The following is a 12,445-nucleotide window of genomic DNA, read 5'->3' on the forward strand; positions in this document are numbered from 1 at the left end:
CAATAGAAATCCTGTAGTTTCTATCAAAAGATGATGCGGCCCAGGTTATAGCATGTTGCTGTAAAGCATGAGAAGGGAAAGTATGTTCCGTATGAAACAAACCTTAAAACTACCAGCTTCCAAACTGCAGCAGCAAAAAATACATGTTTCGTAGGTAGCTATGTAAAACACATTCACTTCATGTGAAGCTGTTTTTCATCAAGTCAGTTATTTGTGAAGTCTGTTATGTCCTTGCTGCTTTACCAAGTTACAACACATTGTGGAAGTTTAACATGTATTTATACTGCTTCATTTTGGAGGCTTAAATGGTGGCAGTCATGATTTCCTACTGTGGCATTTTGTCTGATGGATGGTGAGCTTGATTTTTTTAAAGTTTCTTGGGCTTATCTTGAAGGCAAAGCTGATTACTCTTATGCTATGTTACTGCTCCTAGAAACAGCCTACACCTATGAGTGGAGCTTAATCAGCCACCCTGATGACTATGGTGGTGAAATGGAGCGCAGGCACAGCCAGACCTTGAAGCTCTCTCATGTAAGTGTGCTGTCAGCTCAGGCTCATTGTGTTTGTGTGGTCCTTTCATAGGAATCTAACCTGTGGGGAAGGGCACCTTGATCCAAGGAGTTTGACTGACTGCCAGAGTCTCTTCACATGCATGTGTTGCCAAATCTATACCAGATTGTATCTTTTTAAGAGTGCTCTAATAATTTTCTAAGAGTAAAAATTCTTAAGTGTTTGCTTTGTGCTCCCCACTTCTGGACAGCAACTAGTGGCCGTTTGTGTATGTGTTTATAAAAGGAGCTCTAGGTTTCAGATACCCAGATTTTTCTCTGTTTACAATGATTAGCATATTTTTGCATACTGCTTTTGTATAATTCAACATGTAACTGGATTTGTTCTATTTGTCTCAGTTATCAGTGGGACTTTATGCCTTCAAAGTGATGGTTTCTGGTGAAAATGCCTTTGGTGAAGGTTTTGTAAATGTCACAGTCAAACCAGGTAAGTTGGCTAAAAGATTGAAATTAATTTCTTCAACACAAGTCGTTGTACAACATGCTTATCTAATAGTCTGTCAATTACTGTCTGTCAAGGACACCTGGTAATACAGTCATGCAGAGATGTTTCATGTCTTGGTGTCTATAAAGCATTTTGGGGAAGTAGAGTTAAGGATCTTGCTCACTGTATTTAAGTGCTCTCTGGTCTTGTACCCTCCTCAGGCAAGGCTTGAGACAGCATCATGCCACCCTTTGTGGTCCCTGTCTTCTGTACAGCTAGGAGCAGCAATCAGGTGTTGAACTGTCTGTAACTGCAAATTACAGCTCACAGGTCTGATGCAAAGCAGTCAATCCTGGATTTAAATCACTGAGGACTATTGATCTGTGGACTTAACAGATTCATTTTGCCTGGGCTTTTATCTACTTCTGTTTTTTTTCTTTTCCTCCATCTTTCTCACAGCAATCAGAGTTAACCAGCCGCCTGTTGCTGTTGCTTCACCCAAAGTACAAGAAGTTTCTTTGCCTACAACTTCTACCTTCATTGATGGCAGTCGTATGTACTGGACCATCCTGTGCTTATATCCTGTACTTTTAATACCCAGTTACAACATTATGGTTTGTCAGTTACAAATGAAATTCCCCCTTCTCGCTCTACTCATAAGTTCCCCGATTCATGATATATTTCAGGCATTTGAGTCCAGTTATAAATTATTTAACTAAATTTAAAAAGTGATAAAGTGCAGCCTTCCACTTGGGGATTGAGATGCAGTGTGTTGGAGACTGGTGCGTCCAAACAGCAGATATTCTTATAGCTGCTTCTTCTCTTCCTGCCCAAAAGGCTCCGTGCCAGTACAGCTGGGGTCATGGTAGAGAGCTGTCATATAGGTATTATGATTATAATTCATAATTACTGAGAACAGACATGTTGGAATGTGCAGAATTTGAGACTAATTTTTATTTGTGTGTGTGCATGAAGAATTTTTTGTTTGTTTAGATAAACCATACCAAATATAACTTGGAATCTGTGGTTTAACGGCTATGGTACATGAACCCTATTCAAATATGCTTGAAAAGATAATTGTAGAAAACCAGTTAGGGATCAGTGCATGAAAGACTTTCGTAATCATTCCAGCAATTGCTACAAGAAACTGATATGTTTTTCTTTAATTAATATAGAAAGTATGGATGATGTAAAGATAGTAAGTTACCACTGGGAGGAAATTAAAGGTCCTTTGCGGGAGCAGAAGGCATCTGCTGACACACCTGTCTTGCACTTGGCTAACCTTGTTCCTGGAAACTACACTTTCAGGTACTTGCACAGATGCTTTCCTTTTGGGTTTTAATTATTTCCCTGTTGTCAGCTATTTGTTTCTCTTTGTGCTCACATGTACTTCTTCAAACAAAAAACTTCCTTTTTCTTCTGCATGCTCTTACTCTTCATTTTACACAGTAAAGAGCCATAGGGAGCAGTTTTATTAAAAAGTGCTTGCGGTGATTTCGTGATACTGATGTAGTGATCCTTTACAGCACAAAGTTATGCAAAACAAGGTATTGGAAATTAAATACTTCCCACTCCCAGCAATAATAACTGTGACAAAACACGATTTTTTTTTCCAGCTTAGAAGCTGGCAAGTGTCCTGGGATGAAGCTCTGCAGTCCGGCTGTGAAAGTCATCCCCTGAAGGGTGGTGGCAGCCAGAACAGTATTGGGAGACTGATCCTCACAAGGCATTGTTGTGTACTGATTTTAATGAGAGTCATTCTGTTCTTCATAAAAGCCTTTACATTGCTACTCTTTTCTTCCATTCATGCCTTGCTGAAGCTGAATTTTGTCCAGACAATAGAAGTAATGTTTGTGGTTCTGGGTGCTTTAATTAAAGTCAGAGTTCATTTTCTGAACTGCTTAACTTAAACCCTAGTCTGCACAGAGACTTCCCACTGACCCAGACTGGGTTTTTTGGCTGCCGATGGGTAACAGCCTAGCAGTCAATATATTATGTATCAGTGTAGCATCAGCAGAACGTTGAAGCCAGTGTACATATATGTTAAACGTAGTACATTGCATAAGCTTCACCAAAAATTACATAGTTTCAACTTTCACTTTGTGTTCTGGATTGGAATTGTTCCATATTGTACAGTGGCAGAAATGAGCATAGGATTTTTTTCTGTATTAAAAAGGGCAAAGCTTGCTTATAAGCAGTGCTCTGAATGCATTCCCAACCCTAGGGAATTAAGAAATCATTTGTTATATCTCTGCACCTTTGAGAGAGGCTGAGGTACTTGAAGAACAGAGCAGTGTGTTCAAGTTTACAGGGAATTAGCTGGTCAACAAAATCCAGTGCTCCTGATACACATGGATGCGCACCCACTGCAAAAATGTGTTCCCTAATGACAGAATTAATGAGCGCTAGTTTTGCTCGCGCTCAGGGAAGGCTTCAAGAGTGATTCCCTTCCATGTGGTCAGCTGTATGCAGTTTTCACAACAGAGGTGAATTAGAGATGTAGTCGGTTACTGCACTGCAGAGTGGCCTTTCACCACTTTTAGGTGTCTGCGGCAGTCTTATTTTAAGAGGGTTGTTATGTTTCTGAGAGGCAATAGTAGTGGTTTTAAACCCTGTCATTTTTTACTTCTGTGACTTGACATCTTTGAAAAATCTGGGTTGATACTAAGCTCCATTAAAATTAGTAATAGTGTGCCACAAAGAAATTAGAAGTTAGGAATTGCTACTGTGCTATAAGCAGCACTTCTGAACATCCAGAGCAGATTTGGAATTGGTTGTTAACAAGGACTGTTCCACTATGGCTGGTGAATGAAATACCTGTGTTTTATTGAATAAATTTTTTAGAGAATTTGCAGTGAAATCTGTTTGAAGTTGCTGTTGACTTCAGGGAAGGGGTTTCATCTGGGATTTGGAGTAGCTGGGCTTTTGCGCTTTTTTTTTTTTTTTTTTTTTTTTTCTTAGAGGTTGAAAGCTGTGTTTGAAAACAGTCTTCTGAATTTCTTTCCTACCTGGGTTGTGATATGTGTTTCTGAAGCAGAAGTTCATAGAATCTAATCAGTGGCTCTGTTTTAGATGGTGTTCAGAAAAGTGCCAGAAAAAGTTAACCTTTGAACTTAGAACTCTGCAGAGTCCATCTTAACAGATTACCAGTATTGTTTTTCTTGTTGTAGGCTCACCGTGATTGATTCAGATGGGGCTGCCAATTCCACCATTGCATCTCTGACTGTCAACAAACCAGTGGATTACCCACCTATTGCCAATGCAGGACCTAATCAGGCAGTCACCTTGCCCCAGAACTTCATCACACTGAATGGAAACCAGAGCAGCGATGACCATGAAATAGTCAGCTATGAGTGGTCGCTCAGTCCCAAAAGCAAAGGCAAGGTTGTAGCAATGCAGGTATGTCTATTCCTCCTTGCATGAGATTGGAACACTCTCCTATCTTTGCCTCTAACACATACCAAAGTAACTACTCAGAGCACTGAAATGTCTGGAGTGCTGTTACTTTTTTTGCTTGGTGTTTTTTCTTTTTTTCTCTGTTCCTCTCCAATCTGTTCAGCTCTTATATTAGATACTGCTTTTAATTCCTTCTCATAATTTTTTTCATTCCTTGTTGCCATTTCTTTTTCCTGCTGTTTGTTCCCTGATGGTTTGGAAGACTTTGAGTTCACAGTGTCTGTCCTTGGACCCTAAAGTCTGCTCCACAGTTTTCCACCTTCTGAGACTCTGGACATGCTGAAAACTGGTTTGGAGAGAATGTGGGAGTAGTCAGAGTTTTCTTGTAATGCTTTATCCTGAAGAAAGTAGGACTCAAAGAGAAAATTTTCTGAGTAAAACAGGACAAGACTTTTGGTAGTGTTATGCAGCCATGCTCTGTGGTGAAGTTTTTACACTCATTAAAACATGGGTTTCCCATGAAGGCTAAAGGAATTTATTCTCTTATTTTTGTGGCTGTATTTTTTTTTTTAAATCTGAGAAAAGTTAATAAAAATTTTTAGTAGACTTGTGCTCAGTAAGTTGAAGATTCTTGTAGCTCTGTAGGCAGTTGAGGTAATTAGTGTAATGAAGCCAGCTGAAACTCAGAAGCCATTTTTTTATAAGAGACATGATTTCTGCTATGTTGCAAATGCTTTAGACCTTCGGGACTGGAGAGAGATCACTTTGTAGATCTGTTTAGGAAAGGATTATGTTGTTGCAAGCATATACTGTAGAGGCAATTACGAAACTGTGGAAGGGCTTATTTCTGTTCATTTACCAAGACAAACATTTTCCAAAAGCATCCAGACAACCTGAACTTGTAGTTTTTAAGAGCTACTCAATCTTACAGCAACCTTCCTGAAAGAAGGGAATGAGTGCTTTGAGATATCTGTTTTGGGTATTTAATGTGAAAATGCAAGAGGATTTTTACAGTTTCTTTTCAAGAGCCTGGTAATCTTTTCTATGTCCCTAAAGCTGAGGATGCTCATCTCAGGTGCATTAGATGGTATCAATAGTTAGAGTGCAATGTAATAAGGATGTCTGCTCACTAGTTAATCATTTATCAAGTCCCTTAGTTCGCGTTATCATCTTTGTCAAAAAGACCCCAAACAACCTAATTGCATTGTGATTTGTTATTCCTCATATGAGAGATGACACAAATGTTCTTTTTATTAGCAAAAGGACCTATAGCTGGGCCTAATCATTTTATGACCTTATTAACTAATACTGCTGAAATAGTATACTCAGGACAGTTGTCTTGTTTAATGTGGTTTTTTCGATAAGACGATCTGTCTGGGATCAAGTCAAACTTGGTTTTGTGTTAAACAATTTTTATAAATAATAATGTAATGATATTTGTTTTTAAAATGTCTCTAAGGAAGTGGAATAAGCTGTAGTAATTTCCATCAGTGTTTAATTTCCTAATTGAGGAGGTTAATGTCCTATGTGTTTAACAATTGTTGTTCAGAAATAATGCAGAAATTATACCAACAATAGAAGTTAAGACTTGTCTATAGATAATGCTCTGGGTTGGTAGGGACAGTTGCAATAATGAGTAAGTTACATCCATTTGCACATCAAATTTTAAGTCTTCTCCCTGTCTACAAGGTGCTTAAATTGCTTTCTCAAACACTGTATTTATGAATTAAAGCAAATTTTATTTTCTCTCCATGTTTGCTCTGTAAGACCTTTCATAATCTATAGACCTTTCTCTTTTATCTCGTTCTCGCTGTCTTCATAAATACCATGCAGGGAGTGCGGACACCGTACCTCCAGTTATCTGCAATGCAGGAAGGAGATTATACATTTCAGCTGACTGTCACAGACTCTGCGAGGCAGCGGTCCACAGCTGAGGTCACACTCATTGTACAGCCTGGTAAGTCAGCTGCAGACACGTCTGGGTCCCTCAGGGCTTGGGCCAGCTTTATGCCTTAGCACTGTCCTCATATGCCTCATCTCCCTGCACTGCACCACTGAGATGGCAGTCTGAATGTCCAGTATCCCTGCATCAAGGACTCTTCTACCTCCATTTTCTGATGAAGCAAATAGTTAAAGCAAGTGTAGAACTATAGAAAGTCCAGGTGGTGATCCTGAGGGCTCATGCCGGCCTGATTACATAAGGCAACCTGCACAGAGATATGTTTGAGTGTAGCCCTTGAGTTTAATAAATGTAGCCCTTGAGTTTAATATCTACAAAGTCTGTTTTGCAAAGCTATTCAGAGTATCAATCAGTGCTCTGTTCAGTTTTCTTACTGTTTTGCAGTTCTCCTTCAGGTATCCTTGTGTGATCTGAATTCTCACTAGAATTGCATTGCATTTTCTAGGGAAAAGTGTCAAGCAAGGAATTTTCAAAAGCTGCATCTTTCACATGTTTATTTAGATTTGGGAGCTGAGTAATGAATGGGTCCAAATGGTCCAGGCCTTGTGAGATTTTGGTTTTTAATGCCTTTTTAATTTTTGTTATGTGTTTGCCTCTTGCATCCGAAGTGGCCTTTTCTGCCCATCTGAAAGTCTCACATTCCACCCTGCGCAACATTTTATTCATTTTATTTTCCTGTTGTTGCTTATTGCACATCTTATTGTAGATGACCCCTTCTGGGAATACTTCACAACTGACTTTTACTGCAGAAATCAAGAATGTGAATGGGAAGTACAGCATGTGTTGGTGCCTTTTAAAGCTGTTACAGTGTGGAGCTAGGAAGATGCTATTGCTGAAGTCAGGTCTAAGGGTAAATAAATATCCAGGAAAATGGTAGGATAGCCAGCTTTACCGTGCCACAAAAGCAGAGGGTGAAAACAGAATAATAGGTGATACTCTTCTGCATGAAATCTTCAAAGACTCTCAGCTGGCATAAATTTAATGGCATCATGCTGACCTTGAGCAACAGAAAACCTGGACCAGTATAATCTTTGAGGGCAAAGAACCATATTCATGTGGGTGGTTTTGAAAGGGATGCAGTGGTGGAACCAGGAGACTGCCCCACTGTTTTTGTTGTAAAACATTTCATGCAATGTGTTGAGCATGCTGCAAAATTTTTGGAGCGTGACTGTGCCTTCAGATATGACTGAAAAAGGAAAGAACTTGATGTGAGATTTGACTTGTTGCAGAGCTGGTCTCTCCCACCTAGTATTTTCTGCTAGTTTGTGCATGTTATACTTGTGGTTTGTACCTCTGAGCCAATATTGCAAATTTGTAATATAATATTCTGTGTGAAATCTTCCTCTGGCAATCCTTCACAGTGACTACTTCACAAAAGTCATATGCTAAATACTACTTTTACAGAAAATAACAGCCCTCCAGTAGCAGTGGCTGGTCCTGACAAGGAATTGACCTTCCCCGTAGAAAGTACTACACTAGATGGAAGCAAAAGCCAAGATGACCAAGGCATTGTCTTCTATCATTGGGAAAATATCAGGTATCTACTAGACATTTTACTAATCTCCAGAAGAACAGAGAACAAAGTGAAAGTGTTTGGGTGCCAGAGTCTCTTTATGCAGCTGTGCTGGGTGATGCAGTGTTTGAGAACTGCTTTGAGGATCTTCCCGCTCAGTTGGTAATAGGATAAGAGACAGGAATTTTAAGTTCAACTTGGAAACCTTAGGCAATCTCTGCCTATGTTTTGCAATGTGTCATTTTGCGGCCTACTATTAGAAAGTTAAGAAAAAATGACAGGAACTTCCATGTGTCCTGTTAAAAAGTGAGTAACAGGCTTGGGTACCCTATTGTAATGGGCAAAGTTTTCCCATCAGTGCTTAGAACTAGGGTTTCTCAGCCACTTAATCAGTTTGGTCTGAGCTTTCAGTAGTGGGTGACTAAAGCATTCTGGAATGATAATTGAAAAGGTTTTACAAAAGTCTGTAATTTTATGTTTACGTGAAAACCTAACTGACCCTTAATAAAAGGTCACGGTATTACCTCAGGCAACTGTTATATCTATGGAACAAGAATAGGTTTGGCACCCTGTGCATGTTGTGAGTGGCTCTTAGAGCAACAGTGTTTTCTTGCTCCCATCATAGTACATAGCAAGGAAGTTGAACTTCCAGGGCAAATTCTCGTCTAATCACTGAGTATGTGATGCTTGGATGCTTCGAAGGTCTTCAAAAAACTGATTGATTTATGAATTGTCTGAACTGAACTCACATCTTATAGTTCTTTAACCATCAGTGCTTATAGCAGTGGTAGAACTGTGATATACATAAAAGCAAATGGCGTGAGCAATGCTGCTGAAAGAATAATTTGGCTGGCTGTGCAGGGTTATTTTTCTGAGATGTTTTGTTTCAGTGGACCAAGCTCTGTACAGATGGAAAATGGTGACAAAGCAATAGCAACTGTGACTGGTCTTCAGGTTGGTACCTATCGCTTCAGGCTGACCGTGAAAGACCAACAGGGCTTAAGCAGTGCGTCTGTGCTGTCTATTACTGTGAAGGAAGGTAAGTCTATTGCTGCTTCTTAGGATATGGTAGGCAACTTGCTAGTTACCTCAATCACTAACAAAATGTAAAGGAAATCGAAACAGAAAGGGATAATGTGTGTGCTTGTCATGTTTCAAGGGTGTTCAACAAGAATTACTGCTGTTCTGTAATAAAGTAGTATTGTGAGTGACTGGTAGAATTACCTTTGCTTACTGCAAGCTTTTTAAAATTAAGTATATGCAGAATTAGTTGTAAAAACAAACAAGCAAAAAAAACACACACAAAAAAAAACCCCAACCTCCAAAATACTGTTTTTGACCATAGTGTGTCTAGTTCATTAAGAGGATATGTTTTTATTTTATTCTCAAACTTAAGCTTTGAGCAGTAAAGCAGTTTTACTGCCAGTCTTAAGTAACATCCAAGAAGTAACGTGTCAGATTATACCAATCTCCACTTAAAAACAACAGTAAGAGATCTGTATTCATTTTTGGGGTTTGATCCAGAGAAACATCTACTGTGGTGGTTTTTAAATTATTTCTTTTTTCCCAACACATGCGCTGTAGGAGAGGCTTTAGGATGATAATACCTACTGTGTGAGATCATAAAATCATAGAATCATTTAGGTTGGAGAAGACCTTTAGAATCAAGTCCAGCCATTAACCCAACACTGCCAAGTCCACGACTAAACCATGTATCTGACATCTACATGCCTTTTAAATACCTCCAGGGATGGTGACTCAGCCACTTTTCTGGGCAGCCTTCCAATGCTTGACAACCCTTTTAGTGAAGAAATGTTTCCTATTATCCAATCCAAGCTGCCTGTCGTGCAACTTGAGGCCATTTCCTCCTGTACACTTTTTACTTGGGGAAGAGAGACTGACACCCACCTCAATACAGCCTCCTTACAGGTAGTTGTAGAGAGCGATAACGTCTCCCCTGAGATGCCTGTTCTCCAAGCTAAACAACTCCAGTTCCCTTAGCGACTCGCAAGTCATGAGATTTCTGCTCTAGACCTTTCATCAGCTTTGTTCCTCTTCCGGCAGAAGTACTGTCAGGTAGTCCTGACAGATTCCATAGCTTTGACTTACGTTGCATTCTCAAGTTTGCAGGTGCTGATAATCCAACCATCTTTTGCTTCATGTTGTTCCTTAGGGAGTGATTTTAGCAATCTTCATAAGGCTATGCCTCCTTTTAAAGAAGGTGTCGTAATATATTTCATATCTTTTTTGGTCTGGAGTTTGGCTTTCTGTTGCATACTTTGTGTTTTGAGGGAGGTGATGCACTCTGGCTCTGCAGGTATGGTACCCATACCATTTATTAAATGATACTAGAATTGCATTAGAATCTTAGCTGCTGACTTTCTTGAAAACAGTGCAGCCTTGTTTCTTTTTCACTTGGTATCAGTGCAGAATGAATGAATCTTGGAGAAGCTGGATGCAGTTTTACCCATGTGCATCATTGGTTGAACTGCTTCAGAGTTTCAGTTATGTATTCAGTCAGAAACACGTGTCAGTAGCTCTGCCCAGATGTGTCTCATGGTCTCAACCATGATGTGAAGTGTAGCCACAGTATGTACTAATGACAGTCACAGGTTCAATATGAAAGATATTCAGTACTTCAACAGCCAAGTTTAATCAGCTGGTTTACTTGGAAGAGACAAGATGGTCACTTGTATCACAGAAAACTCAGACCAGCAAAGTATTTCACTCAGCCTCACAGCTTCCTGGAGCTCTGTCTTATCAGTTGTGTTCTAAACAAGTCATTGATGTCTGGTTTCTGGAAAGAGGACATGTTCATGGTTCTTTAGTGGGTTTTGATTGTACTCAAAATGCATGCCTTAATTTCACTGCTAGCAGTAAGCAAAAAGCATTTGGGAACTAGGTTTACTCTTTCTGATTACACTTTGCCTAAAGGCAGGCATTGTAAAGATATAAAATTCTAAGTAAGTTTCTATGAGATAGTAAGTGATTCTCAAGATGAGAAGAGCTTGACATGGTGATCTCATTGTGGGCTGTGTTTGAGTAGCCAGAAGATCTTTTTGCTTGACTGAGATGATCTGATGCTATAGTTACTGTGAGACTGTGAGTGCCCCACAATGCTTTTTGAAAAATATCTTTTTAGATAGTACTTCTTATTGGGATTGTCCTCATGGTGCAGCTCTGCTTTTGTCAGACTGTAATAATTCTGGAGCCAAGTTTTGTCTACCCACTCATCTTTTCCCTGTATCTTAGACACCTGATTCTGTTGTTACTACCTCTAACCATCAGGTGAAAAATTGCAGTGTGGGTGTATTGGCAGTGGCATGTAACATTTCACATGTTTTGAAAGCAAATCCTTCTCCTCCACTGTTTTTATGGCTAGAAAACAACAGTCCACCCCGAGCACATGCTGGTGGGAAGCATGTTCTAGTGCTTCCAAATAACTCTATTACCTTGGATGGCTCAAGGTCTGCTGATGACCAGGGGATTGTGTCGTATTTGTGGATTCGGGATGGTCAAAGCCCAGCAGCTGGGGTAAGTTTCTTGAAGGTTGTAACGCATCAAATTCAGCTCTTCTTATGCATGTAGTTTTACTGCAGCAGAGCAAGGAGGTATGAGGCATGGTGTCTGTTTCTGGTTTGTCTCCCCTGCTCTCTCTAATGCTTTAGTTCAAGTGGCTTGTGATACTTTCAGTACAGCTACAGAATACAGTAGTATCATGGTTTAACTCTAGCCAGCAACTAAGCACCACACAGCTGCTCACTTCTCCCCCTCAGTGTGATGGGCAAGAAAATTGGGGGGAGAAAAAGTAGTAAAACTCATGGATTGAGATAAGAACAGTTTAATAACTAAAAAAAAAATATAATGAAAATATTAAAAAGGGGTAGAGAAATAAAACCCAAGAAAGGACAAGTGATATACAGAGGAATTGCTTGCTACCTGCTGACTGATGCCTGAGCAATGATCTGCCTCCTAGGCAACTACTCTTTTTATATCCTGAGCATGACATTCTATGGTTTGGAATATCCCTTTGGCTAGTTGGGGTCAGCTGTCCTGGCAGTGCTTCTTCCCAGCTTCTTGCACACCTCCTTGCTGGCAGAGCATGGGAAACTGAAAAACCCTTAGGATAAGCACTGCTTAACAACAATTAAAACATTAGTGTTATCAACATTATTCTCACACTAAATACAAAATATTGCATTGTACCAGCTACTGGGAAGAAAATTAACTTTATCCCAGCCAAAACCAGGGCAGGTAGCTAAGAGGACTGCAGCAGTGTGGACTTAGTTGGGAAAGGCTCAAGACAGAAGAACAGAGTTGTATTTCTTAAAGAGTAATTGGTGATAGTACCAAGCTAATATGTTTGAGAGAAGAATAGTCTGAAATCCAGACACTGCAAAGGAAGAAGGATCTGAGAGAGCAAGAAGTACCAATAAAGACTAAGGAATCACGTCTGGTACCAGATGACACAAAACTTATGGTTTAAGATGAAAATGGTGTTTGGTGTTAGATATGTAGATACCTTGCCTGGCAGACCATGGTGAATAGCCTGGGTCATTAGGGCAGTGGAGTCTGCTCTCCCA

At 39.8% G+C, this 12,445-nt stretch overlaps 1 protein-coding gene across 3 annotated transcripts in view; it reads left to right on the forward strand.

Moving 5' to 3' along the window:
- Nucleotides 1-12,445, forward strand: part of KIAA0319 (KIAA0319 ortholog) — a 48,366-nt gene that overhangs the window by 23,151 nt on the left and 12,770 nt on the right. For all 3 annotated transcript variants that reach the window (XM_026842529.1, XM_026842530.1, XM_026842531.1), the window contains 9 exons: nucleotides 434-531; nucleotides 909-996; nucleotides 1,453-1,545; nucleotides 2,169-2,301; nucleotides 4,164-4,392; nucleotides 6,223-6,346; nucleotides 7,754-7,886; nucleotides 8,753-8,901; nucleotides 11,245-11,396. In XM_026842529.1, coding sequence (XP_026698330.1) covers nucleotides 434-531; nucleotides 909-996; nucleotides 1,453-1,545; nucleotides 2,169-2,301; nucleotides 4,164-4,392; nucleotides 6,223-6,346; nucleotides 7,754-7,886; nucleotides 8,753-8,901; nucleotides 11,245-11,396 — 1,199 coding nt within the window. The remainder of the gene's footprint in view (nucleotides 1-433; nucleotides 532-908; nucleotides 997-1,452; nucleotides 1,546-2,168; nucleotides 2,302-4,163; nucleotides 4,393-6,222; nucleotides 6,347-7,753; nucleotides 7,887-8,752; nucleotides 8,902-11,244; nucleotides 11,397-12,445) is intronic.

The sequence above is a fragment of the Athene cunicularia genome (assembly GCF_003259725.1).
Source record: "Athene cunicularia isolate RWA chromosome 2 unlocalized genomic scaffold, athCun1 chr2_part1, whole genome shotgun sequence".
In the NCBI taxonomy this organism is placed as follows: Eukaryota; Metazoa; Chordata; class Aves; order Strigiformes; family Strigidae; genus Athene; species Athene cunicularia.